Here is a 21,541-nt window from a genome sequence, read left to right as displayed (position 1 = left end):
TAGCAGGCACCAAGAGTGAATCCCATCACAGATGACCTACCCTTGCCCCCACCACCCACCCCCATCAGAAGGGCTAGTTTGGGTTGCTCCCATCCCAATGGTGGAATTGCAATGCAGACTTGTCTCTCAAAGCTGGTAGACGCCACAGCCAGTCAGACTGTTGACTGCGGCACAGAACGTGGGTCCCCTCTGCTTCAGCTGACAGCACTTCACGCCTTCCCAGGCATGGGCTGCAGTCAGCAGGGGCCAGGGCAGGGCTTGGAGGAACTGCCAAGGGGCACCAGGAAGATCACAGAAAGCACCAAAATGGATCACCCAAGGAAAAGGAATTAGCTGCCAACATTTTAAGATTAAATTGTGTGTGAAAATCGAGGTTGGTGTTTTCTTAGAAGAGCTGTGGGCCTGTATTCGCCGTGAACACAGAGCCACAGCCGAGCTGAGGCAGTCCTCTCAGTGGACTGTGCTCTCTCCAGCTGGATTATTCCTGACTTGAGTCATTTATTACCTGTGTGGCTGTGACCTCAGACCAAGGTGTCCTCACACCTTGGTGTGCCCGAGACAGGCCCATTCTAGGCTTGTTGTCCAGATGTGAGTATCAACAGCACCCCCTCCCTTCACTCTCAAGTGCTCAGTTTGGACAATAAATTACATGGTCACCCTGGGCTTAATGTGCAAGCCAATTCTCCACCACACACCCATACCCATACTCCCACACACGACCACTGAATTCACACAACTACATGTCAAGCACAGAACCCTGTTATAAAGCGATTTTATTAAATTGATTTGGACATACTGTAGGTCAAATAATATTTTCTGAAGATAACAATTATGGACTTTAAAGCTCGACATAAAATTAGTAGCTTCAAAAGGGTTAGTCATATTCCCCAGCAACAGCATGATAAAATAATTCAACTATGTAGAAATATAGAACTCTAGGACTAGCTGGAAACTCGGAAATCATTTAGCCTAATGTTCTCATTTTGAGAGAAAACTAGACTCAAAGATTAAGCGATTTGCCCAAGCTCACATACCTAATAGTAATAAAGCTAGAAATCAAACCAATTTTTCCTAAAACTAAAATTCTATCAATGATATTTCAACTGGCTCTCTATCAACTAAAAGTCTAGGCTTTTCTCTAATGCTCCACCCTATTGTGACATGAAAGAGTGATAAGACACTACAGTAAATCGTACTTGTGGAATTCAGGCCTGGAAGGGGCTTTGGCAAATAACTAAGCCAGCCCTCTCTTTGTAAAAAGGAGGAAAAGTATCTGAAGTGACCTACCAAAGGCTTGTTAGCAGAGATGTCTGGATTAAAATCCAGATATTGACAAATTCACCCCCAAATCCCATCTCTAGTTTCATGGCCCACCCACTAAATCATGTGCTCCTTTTAAATCTCCTTTACGTGCTGAGGTTTTAGTTATACAAAAACCCCTTCCAGTCAAACAGAAAAAATTAATTCAAATATGGAGAGAAAAATCAAACTTTCAGTATTTTCGTGACTATTTTGAGTAGTTCGTTTTCCAACCTCTTAGACAGCTGACAGACACCACTAACCTGATCACCTATTTCAGAGCTTCAAAGATCCTTAATTTCCCCAAAGACTTCCTGAGCAAAAGGACTACATGTGGGAAATCAATGAAAACAGGAATGAGAAAAGTTAAAAATTGGTTGCTTTTGTTCCTGTCATTGGGGACTTTTGGTCTTCTAAACATTCCTTGAGTTCCTCCACATGAGTTTTTAATATCAATCTAGCAAAAATTAAAACAAACAAAAAAAGGCCTATGAAAGTCAGGATACTGACCACCTCGGCATCTCTCCCCTTCCCCACTGCTTGCGAATGCCAGTGCTGGCCTGTTCCTTAAACGCACCGGCTCATCCCCCAGAGCAGCCTGTGTGCTCTGCCAGCGAGTGCTGCTTCTCCTCTGGCCTCAGCTCAACATCCCACCGCGGAAAGGCCTCCCTGACCACTAGCTAATGTCACCCCACCCCCACCCCACCCCACCACTAAAATCATCACCCTAGTTTATTTTCTTCATAGCACTTAATCACTATCTCAAACTACATTATTTATTTGTTTACTTATCATCTGTCTCCTCCACCAGAAGTAAACTCCACGAGAGTAGGGACCTTGTCTGTCTCATCAGTGGTATTCCCAGCACCTAGCACAGTGCCTGGCATATAGGAGGTGTTCAATACATATTTGTTGAATGAAGAAAAGAATGATGGATTAATAAAGACGTTCATGCCTAACAAAGAACTGATACACAGTAATCAATGAAGGGGTATCAAGAACTCCTATGCATTATTGCCCAACATTACAGAAATAGAGATTGAAACATTAGTGACTCCTCCTACCATCCACTTCTCATAAGGTCTCCCTAGCTAGGAAGGAGCTCCATCTGTTACCAAAGGAGCCCAGAGGGCAATTCTGATGAAGAAAAGCTCTCACTTTGCTTGCTTCTTCCTCCCTGCTATTTACATTCAGCTATTTCCAAAAAAATTCAAGTGAAAAATATGTGATGCAGCCACTACAAAATAAGTCTAACAGAGACAGTGATGAGCAGAATCCACACAAATAAAAAAGGTTCAAGGACATATATGTCTGCCAATGACTTTTCTGATAGGCTAAGTGAATGGGAATTATGAGTCACCTAAAATCTAAAATGAAAGTTAATGCCATCTAGGAAGGGATGGATATTTATGGGGATTTTGAGGACATATAGGTAGGGTGGGTTCAGAAATAATAGGATATATGGAAAGATATGCAGGGGTTAAATCAAGTGTTAACCTCAGAAATACCAGAACGTGATCTTAGTGGGAGCTGTCTGTTTTCCAATGCATTGCCAGTATGCTCGAATAAAGAGGAAGGAAGGGCATGAGCTCCTCAAGGGGGAGTATCTGGGATAGCTTTTAAGCAAAGTATAGATAGAAGGTGACTCAGGAGGCCGGGCAATGATCGTGGCTTTTTGTGTAGTCTTTCAACTATGGAGGCATCGTGCTGGAATCCCAGGAAGCGACATCTGTGACTGGGACCTGAGAGCCATCCTGGGTGGATGCTCAGAGGTCCACATTCAAAGTCAACCTGTGGAACACACTTGGCATGAACCAACAAATCAATCTCACATATGCCTCCTCAGAAACAATGTTCTGCTAGGGATTGCGTAAATATTTCTTGGGTCAATGTAGGTATATACAGGGTTTCCTTCCTAGTGGCACTTATGGGTTTTAAGATTTTAAACTCTTAGCAAAACGTTTTATATAACTGATATTTTGAGATGGTTTCTCTCCTTTGTGTGGACTCTCTGGTGGATGCAGAGGCTCGTACTCTGACTGAAGGCCTTTCCGCACTCATCACATTTGAAAGGTTTCTCTCCTGTGTGGACTCTCTGGTGGATGCACAGGCTCGAACTCTGACTGAAGGCCTTCCCACATCCACAACATCTATAGGGTTTCTCTCCAGTGTGGACTCTCTGGTGGATGCAGAGGCTCGAACTCTGACTGAATGCCTTCCCACACTCATAACATTTATAGGGTTTCTCTCCTGTGTGGACTCTTTGATGCATGCAGAGGCTGGAGGTGTGCCTGAAGGCCTTCCCACACTCTTCACATTTAAAGGGCTTCTCTCCGGTGTGGACTCTCTGATGCATGCAAAGGTTTGAACTATTACTAAAGCCCCTTCCACACTCACTACAGACATACGGTTTCTCACCTGTATGAACTCTCATATGAATTTGAAGATGGGAGCTCCAATTGAAGGCTTTGCCACACTCGTAACATTTATAGGGCTTCTCCACTGTATGGATTTTCTTATGTCTATTAAGTTTTGTTGTAGTGCTAAAATCCTTACCACAATCATCACATTTATAGACCTTCTCTCCTGTATGGTCTCTCCAATGAATATGAAGTTCTGATATATGAAAGAAACCCTTATCACACTTGTCACATTTATGGGGCTTCTCAGCTGTGTGAATTTTCTGATGCATAAAAAGATCTGCTCTCTCAGAGAAAAATTCCCTACACATGGGGCACTTGTAGATCATTTTTCCTATTTGGTATCGTGATTTCGAGGAGAAAATTTCCTTACGATTACTACAGTTACAAGACTGTTATTTCATAGAGTCTCTTATTTGGCCATTTTGGCAGTCTATCTCAGGCTTGCTCTATTAGGTAAGTTTAAGGTCAGCCTAAGCTTTTCCCTGCCTGTCTTTCTACGGAAGGTTTCTTCCTGCATAGTGTTCCTCACTCAGTATTATTATCGATTATAAAGTGACATTGACTTCCACGTGAATTCTGTAACTCATTAACACAGAACTTTGTTTTAGATCCTGAGTTGTCAACATTCCAAGGGGCTCTCAAAGTGCAAACCTTTGCGTTTTTGAGCCCCTGGAATCTTCCTCTTGTAGAGTAATCTTGTACGTCTCACTTCTAGAAAAAGGACTGTACAGTATATGCCCTGTATCGAAGGATGAGATACTGCTGGCTGGTCTCGAGCCCCTGCAGTTGCCCCTTGAAGAGTCAGTTTGGCATTCTGCCTCTTGCACATCAGACAGGAAAGCCTTTCCAGCAAGCAGGCTCCTCGGGGTCCAGGTATGGCAAGCCCTGCTTTGGGGAATTCCCTACATGGGTATCATGCCGTCTCCTGTAATAGAAACATAAATAAATAAATTGAAAATGCTTTTATCTGGAAAACTGCTATTGATTCCAAAATTAATTTTATATAAATGTGACAGCAGTAACACAAACCTTTTTTGGTCTTGAAGAAGCTCTCTTATCTTCCAAAGATGTGTCTCTTGGATTTGCAGTTCTGAAGGAGAGAATTTGTAGATATCATGCTCCTGTTTACAGCTCAAGTATATAATCCAATTACAATCACTCATTGTAATTATCTGAGCAACATCAAGGGGAACATTATTGAAAGAGAAAAGAAATCCTCAAAAAGACCTACATGTGAGTATGAAAACCAGCTGTCCTGTAAAAAGGAACAACAATGAAAACGATCTCCACTTTGAACTTCAGAAGGTACAACATTGCTGCTTTTGGAGATAAAACATCGTATTTGACTTGCCTTCTAATCTATAGAAAGAATAAGTACATGATGTGTTGGTATCAAATGTCATTCTCCTACTTGTCCTCAATGATTTCCTGATGTACTTAAAATAAAATCCCAATCCTTAACTCAAACACCTGACCTGCCCCTCTCCCCACCTCACTCCCTGGGCTTCCTGCCTCTGGCTTTCTTTTTCAGCTCTCAAACACCCTAAGCCTTTCCTGCCTCGGGGCCTTTGTACATGCTGTTCCCAGCACTTAAGCCACTCCCTCCCCTACTTTGTGCAGAGCTTTGCGGGTCAGCTGCCCCTCCCCTACCTAAAGAGGCCCCCGGCTAGACTCTGTTTTCATCTCCTTTGATTCCTTTAAAGCCCACAGGACTTGTAATTATCGTATTTGTTCCCTGGTTTTTAACCTGTCTCCTGTACTAGGATGTAAGTGCCATGAAGGAGGAACTGTGTGCGTTGCTCTCTGTTATAACCTGGCAATGAGAGGTGTTCAATGAATATTTTCTGAAAATCTATAGAGTACTTCAGGACACTCTCTGGCACCCACACACGTGTCCTGCTTCATTCTGGTGGAGCAGATAAAGGTACATTTCTTAGTGCCTTATTTCCAGTCTTTCGATAGCCTACAGGGGACAAAATACACCACAAATAGAATAAGGAGGAGATAAAAGAAGAAAATAAATCTCAAAATATTCACTCTGAAATCTTTTAAGGTTTAGGACTATGTTTTAGCAATCTTTTCATTTCTTTTATACTATACGCAATGATACTTTAAAATTAACTAAATGAAATCAATAGGTCTTCTTAAAGTAACACTTTTAATATGTTCCATACAAAGAGAACATGCATGGGTGTTTGAGGAGATGTAATGTTAAAATGTAAAATAAACTGGACTGCTTATAGGTGAAAGTGTTACAATTACAAAATTCAATTAGGTCCCCAAAATTTCGGCAAAAATGGTCATCTATCTACAAAAATTATGTTTGCATCTATCCTTTGTCCTAGTAATAATTCTAGAATATATCCTAAAGACACATTGGTAAAAATAGGAAATGACTGATATACCCGGTTATTCACTGAGGCAGTATTTGGCAGCAAAACTGCAAGCAACCGAAGGCCATCGATAGGGAACTAGCCGAATCGAGTATGGCACCTCCTCACAAGACAAAAAGGAATGAGGACGAGCACTGTGCACTGACATGGAGTGAACCCAGGTCACACGGTTAAGTTAAAAAAAAAAAAAAAGTAAGGTACACAATAGTATATGTTCTATGCTACCGTTTCTGCAAAAAAGGAACGTAATATATAAAATAAACTCTGGCCTGGCACACTGGCTCATGCCTGTAATCCCAGCATGCCAGGAGGCCGAGGTGGGAGGATCACTTGAGGCTAGGAGTCTGAGACCAGCCTGGGCAACATAGGGAGACCCTGTCTCTACAAAAAAAATTAAATTAAATTAAATTAAAAAGTTAGCCAGGCATGGTGGCACACACCCGTAGTCCCAGCTACTCAGGAAGCTGAGGCAGGAAGATGGCTTGAGCCTGGGAGTTCAAGGCTACATTGAGCCAAGATTGCACCACTGTACTCCAGCCTCAGCAACAGAGTGAGACCCTATCTAAAATAAAATATAAAATATAAAATAAATAAATAAAATAAATAAGCATGGTGAAAGATAATCCAGAATTTAATTCAATGATTACTTATGGGGGAGAATACAGTTGAGACTTCTCTGAATATACTGTTACATGACTCTGGAAACATATGTTTCTATAGTTAAAAAATAAAATTAAATGAATGTTAAAACAAAATAAAGAGAATAAACCTATCATATTGGTGACATAGCCACAAATGGCTTTTGAGCATAGTATACTGATTGCACATACCTAGAACATATTCTTTTGACAAATAAGCTGCAAAGAAATCACACTTCTTTCAACAATTTAACTGTTACCGTGGTGTATTTTAAAGTAGGTTAATACAAATAAGTAGTTTATGTTAAAGTTGTTAGGAGCCAAGATTCAATGTAAGAAAAATTAGATTTAAGTATAAAATCAAAGTTAAGAAAAAATTCTGTAATATAAAATTTGACTTGGACATATCAGTTTGAATTCACTTTTTTTTTCTTTTTAGTTATCACCAAAAAGACCTGGAAGCAATAAGAAGCGATAGCAATGAGCACACCTACAGCCCCTTCCCTTAAATCCTCTCCCCACCAAGAGGCAAGGGGTCCTTGGAGGAATGGCTGGGTTCAAAGCCAGAGTAGCACTTACAAAATGAGCTTGGGACATCCTGTTATGCCAGAAAGCAAGAGGGCCGTGCCAAAGGAACACAGAGCCAATTATGCAACTGAGCATCAAAAGGAATAAGAAAGGCAATTGAGTGAGACGCATTAAATATACAAACCCCAGGAGCTCATAATGACTGTAGAGAATGGGGAAGAAAGAGACAGACAGGCAGGCAGAGAGATGGAGAGACCCAAGGCACTGAACAAAATTGGAATTAACTAGGGGCCCAACTTTTTACCCTAAAAATTGGTAATTAAATGGAGAGAAGCATCTATCCTATTTCCTCTATGAACTCTCTTTCAAGACAAAGAAACAACCAGCTAATATGTGCATTCTCCTCATCAAACACCTGATTCAGACCATGAAAAGCAATGGGTGAAAAAAGCGGCTGGAAGGCTGATCCAGGACTTGACATTGCCAGGACCAGGCTGTCACCACCTGAAGCCAGGGATCGATCTTAGCATGACTCAAAGAGGAACAACCAGACACGTGTGCCTCCTGCTGTGGTGCAATGGGAAACAGCCAGCACCCTCTGAAGACATTCTTGCCAAAAGACTGAAGCAAAACCTAATCAAGCCTCTGGAGCTAATTTTTAATGGAAAGAACTGAAGGGACAGAGGAACTACTAGGAAGCAAGTAGCAAAATATCAAAAGGTGAGCCACTCTACAGCACAACTGCCCCTTTTTTTTGCAATAAGGACACGAGGGAAAAAAAGCCGGTAAGGTGGGAGGAGTTGCTCTAAATGAAAGCGACTTGAGACATAACAATCAGATGTAATCAGAGGACCTTCTTTGCAATCTGAAGCAAACCAGCTGCTAAAAGAGGACAGTCAAGGAAATGTGATTCGGGGTATGAGATTACACTGTGTGCTGTTAACTATGTGATCATGTCATTGTAGCTAATGTAAACCAATGTCTACAGCCTTAGAGATGCACAGTGAAGAACAGGAATGACGGGACATGTCGTCTGACATGTGTGACTTAAAATGCTTCAGCAAACAAACAAAAAAAGGGAAAGTAAAAAAGAGCAGACAAAGCAAATGTGGTAAAATCATTGTAACCATTGCATTTAGGTAAGAGATAAATGGATGAATAAAATAGTCTACTCTAAAATATTCTATTGTAAAATATTGTGTATGGTTGAAGTTTTCATGGTTAAAAAAAAAAAAAAATCTGTGAATGCTAAGATATTCCTTTCCTGCTCTTCTGGCAATGGCAAACTAATCCCAGGACCACCGCATAGAGGGGCAACTGTGACTGAAACGAATATAATCCCCGAAACAGCTCTCATTTCCCCAGTCAATCCTGAGCACAGGATAATGAACACAGGAAGAGGTCTCTGGACAGCAGGCGAAGGCAGTGGCTGCAGGGCAGCGACAAGCAAAAGACAAAGGCAGCAGCACTGCGCTCTGCTCTTTTGCCTGGCAAGCTAACCCCAGCAGGGGTGTCTTCCAGAGCCCCCTCCAGGAATCAAGCTGCCAGGGTTAGGGTACTCCGCCAGCCTAGCCTCAGGAGAGTCCAACTCTGCTCAGAAGGGCAACAGTTCAATACCAAGGTCCCTGACAGGGGAGTCCGACATGACCTCCCACTAGAGTTCTTCTTCAGGCATCAGGCACTGCCATTCCTTCCGGATAAAATTCTCAGACCTGTCTGTAAGTCTCACTGCACGGTGGGGGGATGAGAGGGGTAAGGTGCATTCTGTAGGAAAAAGAAAGATAAAAGAAACTCCGGCAAATTTTCCACGTGACCAACCAAAGAACAGAAAGGCCAACACACAGCAAGGATCTCCAGTACAGACTCGCCTAACACAGCCCCCACCCAACTCTTCCGCACAGATAGAGGCAGCTGTAAATCCAGAGGCAGATACAGGTTATGGAACCCCACAGAGCTCAAAGATCCTGAACGCACCACGTTCCCAAGGCTGTCTCTCACTCCAGACTCCCCTTATGTCTCAAAATCAACGTCCTACTGGGGCTTTCAAGGGGACATCCCACATGACTGCAAGTCCCTCTTTCTGACCTGAGGAGGAAGGCTGCCAAGGACAAACTCAGAGCCTGCACCTGCAAGCTCAGGAACACCCCCAGCATCCTGTGCACTCGACCCACACTGGAGGAGAACTCAAACAACAAAATGACAGTGCAGTTGAAAACCAAGAAAACGAAAGCTTAAAATTTAGCCCATCTACCTCAAATCCTCACCTTTCATGAAAAGGAGCCTTTCCTCTCTCCCTGTAGTTTGTGATACCACAGAATACTGAATCAGTACTAATATTTCAGTACAATTAAAATTGAGGGCAACTAGCTAATAAAGAACTGATGCTAAGATTCAAGGAAGTCAAAAACTGAGTCTTAAATACAAGAACCATATCCTTAGAGAACACGTGCTCTGGGTCACGGCATAAGAAAGGGGAACCTGAAGACGGGGGTACAGGACTAACAGGCTGGGAGAATGAAGCTGGTTTCCCTTGAAGGCTGTTCAGACCAAAAGTTCCTCACTCTAGCGGCAGAAGAGGTGAACCCGCTGCATGGAGGGGAGACTACCACTCCAGCATAGGGCCGAGGCTGTAGGAGTTGGTTGCAGCAGCCCTAATGGGATGACCAGAGCATCAGAAGAATGCCAACTATTTACGTGGAGGTAAAGGTTGGTAAGCTACAATCGATGTTCCACAAAGTGGACTCTGAACTGGATTATATTCAACACAGGCTGGATATGAAATAAAGACTAATCACCTTGACTGGGCAGGAGAGAAAAATCCAGTTACACTCCTAAAGGAATTAGCAGCCATTCAGCCTTGACATCAGACTATGTCCACAGTGTTCAGCCAGCAGATGCCGACTACTGAGCAGGAGGCCAAGTGCCTCGTCTGTGTTGCTCTGCACAAGGCTATGACCTCCATGCAAGAACTGCAGAGGCACAGGGACCCAGCTGTCACCACCAACTGAGGAAGAGAATAGCGCCGCCCAGCAACTAACATCCCACTGCCAGGCTGGTAAAGAAAAGAGTGTGCAGAAGGGCACACTGGTGCAGAGCCCAGTACCAGGGAGGTATAGGACAATGTCTTACTAGCACTTGGGGCTGGCATGGAGACAGCTTGTTGTAGGGATGGGCCAGTGATGCCTTTAGAAAGACGGGGGATGTGAGATGGAGGGCAGATGCTGTATGAATGAGGAACATTCCCAAGAGAAGGGAACAGGAAAGAGGGAACTTTAAAATGTATTCCCACTTAATCTTGGAACTTCAGGCCAACATGTCACCTAACACTACTTTGCATCTGTTTTCTTTTTATATAATGAGGATAATACAGACATGCTGGCCTATCTCACACACACACACACACACACACACACACACACACACACATACACACACACATTCTATAAATTATCATCCAGTCAAAATGTGAAGTAACAAACTTTGGAAACTAAAAGATAGACAACTGTATTATATATTTACATTGTTTTCAAAAATGCTGACTGCATGTTATGGTAAGACTGCCAGCACCGAGTATGTGACCTGTGGTCATTCAACAAAACCCAACTCAAGTAATAAACTGGCTTCTTGTGTGAACAAAAAAGTAGAGAGGGTAGACAAAATAAGAACAGCAAAAAGCTCACGGTTTCTTAACCTGGGTTCAACTCGTGTGGTGACAGGCCCATAGGAGTACATTTTGTTTTTTCCTCTACTTTTGAGTTCATTTGAAATTTTCCATAATAAAATGTAAGCCAGGAAGCCTTTGCTTAGAACAGTGGTCCCCAACCTTTTTGGCAGCAGGGACCAGTTTCGTGGAAGACAATTTTTCCACAGACTGGGGGCAGGGGTGATGGTTTTTGGGATGATTCAAGTGCATTACACTTAAATTGTGCACTTTATTTCTATTATTATTACATTGTAATATATAATGAAATAATTATACAACTTACCATAATGTAGAATCAGTGGGAGCCCTGAGCTTGTTTTCCTGCAACTAGGTGGTCCCATCTGGAGGTGTTGGGAGACAGTAACAGATCATCAGGCATTAGATTCGCATAAGGAGCGTGCAACCTAGATCCCTTGCATGTACAGTTTACAACAGGGTTCACGCCCCTACGAGAATCTAATGCCGCCGCTGATCTGAAAGGAGGTGGAGCTCAGGAGGTAATGCAAGCAATGGGGAGCGGCTATAAATAGATGAAGCTTCACTGGCTTTCTTCCCACCACTCACCTCATGCTGTGTGGCCTTGGTTCCTAACAGGCCATGGACCGGTACCCATCTGTGGCCCAGAGGTTGGGGACCCCTGGCTTAGAAAATCCCTGTATGACAATCTAAAGCCGTAAGAAAGAATACAACAGTGTTCTAAATTACAAAGCTAAATAAACATTGCCTCCGCCTCCACTGACAACACCAACCTATGCAAGTCCAGCCGTATCAATATACGGCTCAATGTTTTTCACTCAGAAGTCTGTAAGCAATCTGTCCATCTTGAGTGAAACTCTAGCCTTTAACCAAAACATCCTGTTCCAGCTTTCTGCTCTGTTAATCCTATGGAACCTTTTCTTTGCTCCCTCAGGACCTCCAGTCCTCTTTCAATCTTTGTCCTACTAATGTGGCCCTGTTTGTCTTTACTTCCTGGCTTCCATGCTGGCTTGGGTTCCTTATGCCCTCCCTCCACCCAGGTTCACCTCTCTCTTCTGTCATCACTGTTTCCATGGCCACACTCTAGCTCTATCACCCCCAGAAACTGTGCTCCCTCCCAAATCTGTGTTGAGCAACCCATTCTTGGACACCGGGTGCTCCCTCCCCTTCCAGTTAACTGGCTCCAGGAACTTCATGCAGTAGGCTTGCACCCAGTGGCCTGACCCTTTGTTCTCTGTCTGTTGTCCACAGCTTCTCTCTGCGCTCACCAGAACTCTCTGGCTCCACCTACTCTCAGTGACACAGCACCTTATTCAAACCCAACTCTCCATCTATCCATACACGCACCCAAGTGGCTGAATAATGCCAGGTTTATTTAACTCACGACCACACATCTCAAATGGGCACTGGAGTGCCCCTAAATTCCTCCAAAAGTCTTCAGTACACACATTTTCCCAATACTTTAAATTGCTACTTCATCATTCTCCTTTCTCTTCAAATCTCCCATTTTCCCTCTGACTCCCTCACTCGTGGCTGATAACCTGCCAAGAGCCTGTGTCTAATTAAGAAAATAGAAGCAGCCTGGGCGCATTGGCTCACGCTTGTAATCCCGTCACTTTGGGAGGCCAAGGCAGGTGGATCACAACGTCAGGTGTTCGAGACCAGCCTGACCAACATGGTGAAACCCCGTCTCTACTAAAAATACAAAAATTAGCTGGGCATGGTGGCACGCACCTGTAATCCCAGCTACTCCAGAGGCTGAGGCAGGAGAATCGCTTGAACCTGGGAGACAGAGGTTGCAATGAGCTGAGATCGTGCCACTGCACTCCAGCCTGGGTGACAGAGCAAGACTTTGTCTTCAAAAAAAAAAAAAAAAAAAAAAAAAAGATGCAATTAGATGGCAAGCCCTTCATTTTCCTACTGCAAATCCACTAGGCCACCTGCATTCACACCTTCTACTCCAACAGGGGGTGCCCTGTTCCTAGGAAAGACCAGCCCTTCCACTCGTGCCCATGAGTGCACTTCCTGGGCCTTCTCCAAATGGAATCCTGTAAGTATTCCCTCTCATTGCCACTGTCAATTCCATCCTAGCTATAGGTCCATTCTCATACAAACATGTTCTAGTATCTTCCTTCTTAAAATTGTTTTGGATACCACAGCCCCACCCCTGCAGGCGGGTTTCTTTCCCAACATGCCACTGAAAACATGTTTCTTTCCCAACATGTCCTGCCTCTGTCAGGACAGGGCCCCAAGACAGGGCTGGAAACACCTGCTTTCTTAGCTGGCCCGTCCCTGCCCCTCACTAGCCACTCCTTGTTCCTTTTACTGCTGACCTCTCTTCTGTTCAACTTCTAAATCCTGGGGTGCTTCAGGGCTCCTGCTTGGGACCATTTCTTTTCTGAATCTATACCCTCTAAGTAATCTCACCAGTCAGGTGATCTAAAATACTCTTTAGATGTTGGCTCCCATTTTTATCTCTAGCCCTGGACTGCTCCATAATCTCTGCTGAAAGGCACTACAACCACATTTCCAAACCAAATCTCCCCTCAAACTGTTCCTTTCTCATTCTTCCCCATCTCTGTCAAGCACACCAACATCCATCCAGATGCATTGTCCTTAATTCTGCTTTCCTCCAGCCCCACCAGTGCAAATCACTGCACACTCTACCTCCTCTCCACAACATAACCCAGCCCTGCCCTTGCATCTCTCCATGGCCACTACAAGCTCCACCTTATCCAGGCCACGGTCACCTCCTGCCTGCACTATTTCAACAGCCTCTCAACCACAGGTCTCTCTGGCTTTCATTCTTACTCCTCCACAACTGGACCTCTACCAGTAGTCACCCTTATCTTTTAAAAATATAAGTTAGAGAACGTCACTGCCCTGCTTAATCCTTCCATTGCTCTTTAGAACACACATCCTCTCACTGGCTCACAAGCTGGAGGTGGCCCAGCCACCGCCTCCTTCCGACCTCACCTCCCGCACTCTCTGCAAACCACACACCAGCCTCCCTCATCTCCTTTCTAGTCTTCAAGCTTGCCAGCCTCATGTGCCCTCAGTACCTTCACATGAGCCCCCTGCCCAGTTTCTTCCTGGTCCTCAGGGAGCTGGCATCTGCTCAACACCCAGGCCTCAGCACATGCGTTGTCTTCCCAGAAAGCGGCTCCCGGGCTTGTCAGTTTCAGCTGACTTACCTCTCTGCCCTCACACCTTTCTGACCACCTCTTTCTGCTTAATTTAACTTTTGTACAGAACATTACCACTTACTGCCTGGAATTATTGTGCTCATTTTTGCACATGCTTCCTTTGTTGTGCTCCTCTCCCTGCTCTCTTGAATGCAAGCTCCTTGATCAGCAGAAACTGCAGAGAATTTATGAAATTTGTGAATCTCTAAAACTCCTTCATCTCTTTGTCTTCCAAAGTCATTCAAGCACCAAATGTTTACTGAGTGTCTAACCTACGTCAGCTTCTGTGCCTTCAGCAGTGCAGAATCATAGCCAGTCCCTTTCCGAGTGCAAGCTGCAGTCTAGTGGGGAGACAATGTTCATCAAAGGTGTCCACAAAGAAATGTCAAATAAATCTATGTGAAATGCTCCAAAGCAGCCCTGCACAGTGCTCTGAGCACCTCAGGCTGGGCTGGAAGTGAGGCTGACCTGGTCAGGGGTCAGAGGTCAGGGGAGACCACCACTTTGAACTGATGGCTGAGCTCAGATCTAGAGGAGGCCTCTGCAGGGTGAAGAGAAGATACATGACCCAAGGGAAAGGCATGCATGGAGGACCATGTTGAGGGGCAGGAGGCAAGCACGGGACAGAACAGGGCCAGCGGGGCTGGAGACACTCAGTGCCAGATGAGAGGGTAGAAGCTAGGCATCGTGATCTTTATCTTAGTAGCAGTGGAAGCCTCCAGAGCAGTTAGCTTTTGTTTTAAAATTTGGTAGTAACATCAGATTTCCATTTTAAATAGAAAACTGTAGCTAAAGTACAGAAATTAAAGGATGTGTAGAAAGCAAGAGCATTTAGGGGTAAACATGGTAGGGGATCATCTTACTCATTTGGGTTGGAAACAATGATCATAATCTGGACTAAAGCAATGGTGGAGATGAGAGAAAAATGTATCAGACTTGGTGACAGATTCAATACAATGGGTGAGGGACAAGGAAATGGCAAGGATGACCCCCAGGTCTTTTATTTGAATAACTGGATGGAGATGGAGCCATTCAGTAAGACAGAAAACTTTAGAAAGACCAAGGTTTGAAGACAAAGATTGTGATTTCCATTTTAGACATGCTCATGATATCCAAAAGTCGATGTCAAGGACAGCAGCTAGATGGATGGAACTGGCACTGAGATAAGAGATCAGGACTTTATAAGGTATACATGTGTGAGCCGTTAACATTTAGATGGTAACTTAAACAGGGGGAGGGAATAAGACTGCCTACCAACAAAGGGTAAAAAGGGAAGAGGGCCCTGGGACTAAGCTACAGGAGAGCAACATTTAATGACTGAGTTTGAAAGAAGCCAAGTAGAAGAGCACATATTGAATGATTCCACTTACATAAAGTTGAAAAACAAGCAAATCAACTGATGCTGTTACACAACAGAGCAGACAGAGGGGCTAATGACTAGAAAGATGCACGAGGGAATTTCTAGGGATCGTTGTCATGTGCTGTCTTTATCTGGGCACTGGGGCACACAGGTGTGCTCAACTCATAGCTGTGAAAATTCATCACACTACAGCCCTATTTATAATCTGCATGTTAGACTTCAAGGAAAAGTTCAGGGAAGAAATAAAAATGAGAGGAATTCCACTAAACTATGGGAGAGAAAAGAAATAACAGAAAGGGCCAATGGAGACAGGATCCAAAGCTCCACGAGAGGAATGAGCTCTGGAGAGGAGAAGGACGGGCCTCTATGAACAGGCGAAGGCAGGAAGTGGTGTGTGTGTTTAAGTAGAAACTGACAGTCCCTGGCTGCTGGGAAGCAGGAAGCAAGGCCATCTGCCGAGAAGGAGAGGGCAATGGGGAGCCTGGAGGTTTGAGGAGAACAGAGGTGGTGTGAGATGGTTGTCTGGAGGGTGGGAGAGTGGCATGACCCAAGAAACGTAGGGAGACTGCCAGCAGCATTGAGGGTGGGCATGGATTTGGCCCAGGGCTCAGTTCCTCAGGGGCTGCATGGGGAAGGCAGATAGCTAAGTTTCTGCAAAACTGAGTTTTTGCCAAATGAGAATCGTCAAAGGACAAATGGGCCTTCCTTCTAAAGGAAATCATCCCCTATCCCAATCCAAATCTCTACCTTCACATGCTAACAGAATCATGGACCACCAAGGTCTTCACAGTGATACCCTCAGCTGGGTCTTCCAAGCCTCAGGAATGCTTGTGTGACCTCACCCCAACTTGCTATGTGGCTATTGCCCCCTTCCCTATGTTCAATCTATGTCTGACCTGCAGCTAGCTCTGCTCTTCAAACCAAATGCCACACAGAGAAGGTAGAACCCATCAGAGAACTCCCTCCAATTCCAGCCAAACTATCAAGGTACATGTGCTGCCCGACTCTAGCCCTTTCTTCCTTTTATAAATGGAAGAAGTGTCCATGTCCTACTTAAGATTCAGCCCAACACCGCTCCTCTCTGGATGTCTGGACTGAGCTTTTCTTTTTTTATCTTGAATACATTATCTGAAATTCGGACTGCTGGCTCAGAAAAATCTAAAGTCGTTTTTAAATAACTATACAATTACTTTGTCATAAAAGTCAAGTGAAAATTACCTATTTTCTTATTTTTGAGACAACTGTTCTGATTTTAAGAAACCTATAAGTATCACAGATCTTTCAGCAGTATTATGAGTACAGGTCTTCCTATGAAGCACTAACTATATATAATCCCCCTCTTCAATAGCAGACTCTGACAGTAAAATCAATTTCAACAGAGATCAAATTAATTTCCTACCCAGAACCAGATCTATCAGAATGTGTGGTATATAATTTTGCCACTCAAAGCATAAGGGCACACTTTCTGGGAAAGATAAAAGTGAAAAAGAACTGGGAAGATGACATGTCGGCCTCCAATCCCTACCAAAAATAACCACTACCAACTGCAATGAGTTGAGATGACCATGTGATTCATCTCCCCACATGCATACAGCAGGCAATTGTGTCATAGGGGCTGGATAAGATTCTCTAAGAAAGATAATCAAAGGGCCCTGGCTCAGGAGACGATACACTAAGCCAGTAATCATAACATATAAAGGATCCACATTAACTTCTTGGTCCCTTAATTAATGGGAAGGGTTTTATAGAAAGATCCCTATATCCCTAGTCCTCTAACACATGTTGATTATTTGACATAGATAAGTGACAATGAGAGAAGCCAGCCCACCCTGACACAGACTTGGAAGAGAGGTGTTATTGAGGCAACAGTCCTGGAAGCTGACCTCTGAGGCACAGGGTCAGAGCTGCACACACACAGGCACATATTCCACATTTATTTACCACCCAGCATCTGTTGGGCAGTAAGCTATGCTCCGGAGGATCTGATGAACGAAACAGACATGGCCTCTGCATTTCTGTGGTTTACAGTTTAGGAGGGGAAGGCGATGGTTCTAGCATGTTTGAGTGGAGCTCTGACAGAGGCATTACAGCTGATGAGCCAGGGGCATCCTAACTAGTCTCAGCATGGTAATGAAGATTTCTAGTTGACTCTACTTTTAAGCTGAAACCCAAAGGACAAAGTGAAGTGGCCACATAAAGAACAGGAAGGCACAGCATGTATACAGAGGTCATCAGATGCCAAGCCCCAGAAAGTGAAGTCCAGCGGGCAGAAACAGGAGTCATACAGCGGGGCCTCTCAGCCACAGAAACTCTTATCTGGAGTGACCAAGGCATCTCTGTAGGATTTTTTGAAAAAATATAAACATTACAGTTACAAGACACCCAGGAGATAGTAGTCCACCTATAAAGACCAACAGAGACTTACAGGTCTTCCTATGAAGTCCTGTAAGCTCAGGACTCTATCTTTTAGGAAAAACAGAAGGCATTTAAAGTGTTGGAAGCCTGTGGGGCCTGTCACAGGTGCCGAAGAGTGGGAAGGACCTGATCCATAAACATACAAAGGGATAAAGTATAAGAAAGGCTCCCGGGGGTATTAGAAAAAGTTGCACAGGAAATCAGCTCCTGAGATGGCTGATACACCCTGCACTTCTAGGAGGAACTTCTGACCTCAGAAGCCCTCCTGCAAATGTTACCTCCCTTTCTGGAAAAGGGAACACTCTTTGGCTCCAGCATTCCCTATCCAATGCAGTTTCCCAAAACTGTATGATTTCGTTTGAAGTCCTCACTTCACTTAATACGTGTTTTTTCCTTCAGACACCCACACTGTCTCTGAGCCTCCCTCCCAGTGTAGCCCAAAAAATAAATCAACAGCCAAATCCCCGTGTTCTAATTGCAGTACCAAGTGCTGATACTCATTCCGGCACTAATTCGTCAATGTTGCATCTGGATTAGCTGGAGCTCTAAGGAAGAAAGGCAAAAAGTATACTGGGTTGAATAGTGTCTCCCCAGAATTCATATCCATCCAGAACCTCAGGGTGTGACCTTATTTGGAAACACGGTCTTTGCAGATGTAGTTAAGATGACATCATAATGTGTCAGTGTGAGCCCTAAATCCAATGCCTGGTATCCTTATAAAAGAGAGGAGATGGAGAGTCAGACACACACACAGACAGGGAAAAAGGCCACGTGGGGATGGCTGCAGAGAGTGAAGTGATATGTCTACAAGTCAAGGAACGCCAAAGACTACCAGCAACCACCACAAGCTAGGAAGAGGCAAAGGATTCTCCTGTAAAGCCTTCAAAGGGAGCACAGCCCTGCTGCCACCTTAATCCAGAATTCCAGCCTCCAGAACTGTGAGACAATAAATTTCTATTGTTTTAAGCCTCCCAGCTTGTGGTACTTTGTTACAGCAGCCCAAGGAAACTACAAGGAGGATGTGGCATGCTCTCAGTGAAATTTTGCCATCACAGTCCTTAACTCCATCTGGGCTCTATGTACACAAGGGGCATTGTTTATTCTTTGGTGATGCTGAATGGGTGCTTATTTCACACTTCACCCAAGCCCTTTTAGCTCTAAAAACCCGGAGTCATTTCACCTTTAATCATGTCCAAAAAAAGAAGTTGCAGATTTCACTTAAATATTTTTACTTAAGAGATTACATTTCATAGAAAATCTTTATTTTTCCTTTCCTTTACAGTAGTTTTATTCTTTGCTTCTGTCTCCCAAGGAAACAAAAAAACCACAAACAGTATCTACAGTCTTCACCTCTGACACCAAAAAGTCAACGACACATACATACTTCTGTGGCTGGCAGCCTGGGGAAGGGGTGAGCAGTGGCTTCACAATTAGACTAGCCAGAGTGAATGGGGGTTTTGTATATAATACATATAACATGGGGCACCCAGCCTACTTCCGTCCATCACACACAAGTGGGCTTTGTCCTGGTAATGGAGGAATGAGCTTCATTCCCTCCCTGGCCAGGCAATGAGTACAGAGCCCTGCAATCTAATTGGCCACTGCAAAAGCTACCCATCAATTATAAAGCCCGCCCCCAACGACATTCTGTCCATTCTGTCTGATTTCCAGATGAACACTTTTCCCCATTCCTGCCTGCTCTCCTTGGGTTTCGCACCTTAAATTTCCATTCCATGGAAGTATCCTTTCCCATCACAGGCAAAGCCATAATCTGGTAGAGCTAAGAGACTGAAAGCCCTTCCTGAGGCCATGAAGCTCTTAACAGACACAGCTAAATTTGAGCTTGTTTTACAGAGCATTCTATCTCCAAAATCTTGAATTGTTATGCATCTCCAGCTCCATGTGTCCATACACATTCTCCCCAACTTCCACCACTTATGCTCACACTCAGCCCACTTGAAGCAACCTTTTACCCCAAGCAGCAGCAGTTTCTGCCAACAAATGATATTGCAGCAGAAACACTTTGTAATTCAAGTTTCAGCTCTCCCACTTACTAACAGTGTGACCTCAAGCAAGTTGTTCAACCCCAAGACTCGTTTCCTCAATAATACCTATACTTGCATCTCTTAAGGTTGCTTTGAAAATTACATAAAACAATGCATATTTATTATAGTACTTAAGCTCAATACATACTTTCTTTCTTCAATGTACCTGCCTGGTAAGTACAGGGAATGCACACTGTTAACTGAAAGATGGCTTAGGAGCCTGGCAACAGGTCAGCCTTCCTGCTGAGCTTTCCTTTCCCTTTCCTAACTGCACTCTAACTTCCTGTTCAGGGATTACCTCTCCCTCTCTATGAGGCAATAATGGGCTGATAAATCAGGGTGCTCTTCTATCCTCCCTTGTGAAGGACAAGATCCCCAGATCTTCCCTCTCACTACAGTGCCTGGTCCAGTCAGGGGGTACGAAACAGACCTCCGTTGAGCCAGCCAGTCTTCTCTCCAGGTACTCTGAATTGTGAAGAGTCAAAGATGACATTAAAAATTAGAGTTCATTCACATGTGCTAGTGACAGCACCCAGGACAGACATCTAAGCAGTTCCTACAACTATGAACCTCCAGCGCTACTGGGTTCCTCCACGTCCCCTTCCATTCTAAAATTCATTTTTACCTTAAATTAGCCAGAGTCCATTTCTGTTGCTGATTACCAGGCAGCCCTAACTGACAAAGAATTTTAGATAGTTACCACCCATCTCCGCCCACCTCCATTCTCCTTCTCCAAAGCCTGAGTGACTGGGATTAACATTCATATCATGTATTAAGGAACAAATGGTAAACTGGCTCTGGAAATTTGATTCCCAAAACTGAGCCATGCAGCAGCATTATCAGCCTCACCTGGGAGCTTGTCAGACATGCAAAACCTCAGCCCCACCTTAGACCTACCAAATCAGAATTGCATTTTAGCAGGATCCCCAGGTCACACAATAGTCTGTGAAGCATTGACTCAGAGGCTAAATGTGGTTCTTGGCAAGTGCCTGATGGGCCTCACACTTAATATGAAAATGTTCTTTGTCTGTAAACTATTTTTTTTAAAGCCTACTTGACTCATAGCTCTACTCAGCAGAGGATGGGGCTTAGCTGCACAACACCGTGATGAAACACACAATGGGCCACGGCTCTATGCTCAACACCTCTCCCTACCACCCTCAGATCATGCTCTCAACTGTCTGAGCACCAGCTTCCTGTCTGTAAAATGGGCTTGTAATCCCAACCTCCTCAGATTACTGAGTATGCAAACAGTACATTTTCATCATTGCCTTTACTGTAACAGATGTTCTTTGCCCCTAGTTATGCCCCAGCTGAAACCCTTCCTGAATAAACTAGCTAAGCACCCACTGATCTAGATCCTCCTTCTCAACATGTTCTCACAATTTATAGTACAATTCCCGCTAATTAATGTTCATCTAGGTAGGCACTCCATGAAGGCTCCAAATGACCAACATGTGGTCACACGGTTTGTAAAAGATCTATTCAGAGTGTAAGAGAGACCAAGGGATTTTAACATACCAGAGTACGAAAAGTTCATGAATACAGTTTCAGATTGTACGTTGCAACTAACCTG

At 44.1% G+C, this 21,541-nt stretch overlaps 1 protein-coding gene across 18 annotated transcripts in view; it reads right to left on the bottom strand.

Moving 5' to 3' along the window:
• Positions 1 to 755: 755 nt before the first annotated feature.
• The window catches only part of ZNF664 (zinc finger protein 664), a 42,632-nt gene continuing 21,846 nt past the window's right edge, over positions 756 to 21,541 (bottom strand). For 6 of the 18 annotated variants that reach the window (XR_010147852.1, XR_010147848.1, XM_063785280.1 and 3 more), the window contains 2 exons: positions 4,752 to 4,812; positions 756 to 4,647 (listed from right to left, as the gene is read on the bottom strand). Coding sequence is in view for 4 of the 18 variants with exons in the window: in XM_063785280.1 (XP_063641350.1) it covers positions 3,263 to 4,048 (786 nt within the window). In the remaining 14 variants the exon portion in view is untranslated. Of the gene's footprint in view, positions 4,648 to 4,751; positions 4,813 to 11,267; positions 11,326 to 11,548; positions 11,650 to 12,694; positions 12,817 to 21,541 lie in introns of all 18 variants that reach the window. The other 12 variants (XR_010147850.1, XR_010147844.1, XR_010147854.1 and 9 more) reach the window with 7 other exon arrangements.

The sequence above is a fragment of the Pan troglodytes genome, chromosome 10 (genome assembly GCF_028858775.2).
Source record: "Pan troglodytes isolate AG18354 chromosome 10, NHGRI_mPanTro3-v2.0_pri, whole genome shotgun sequence".
NCBI classification, from domain to species: domain Eukaryota; kingdom Metazoa; phylum Chordata; class Mammalia; order Primates; family Hominidae; genus Pan; species Pan troglodytes.
This window is presented reverse-complemented; position numbering and strand designations above follow the sequence as displayed.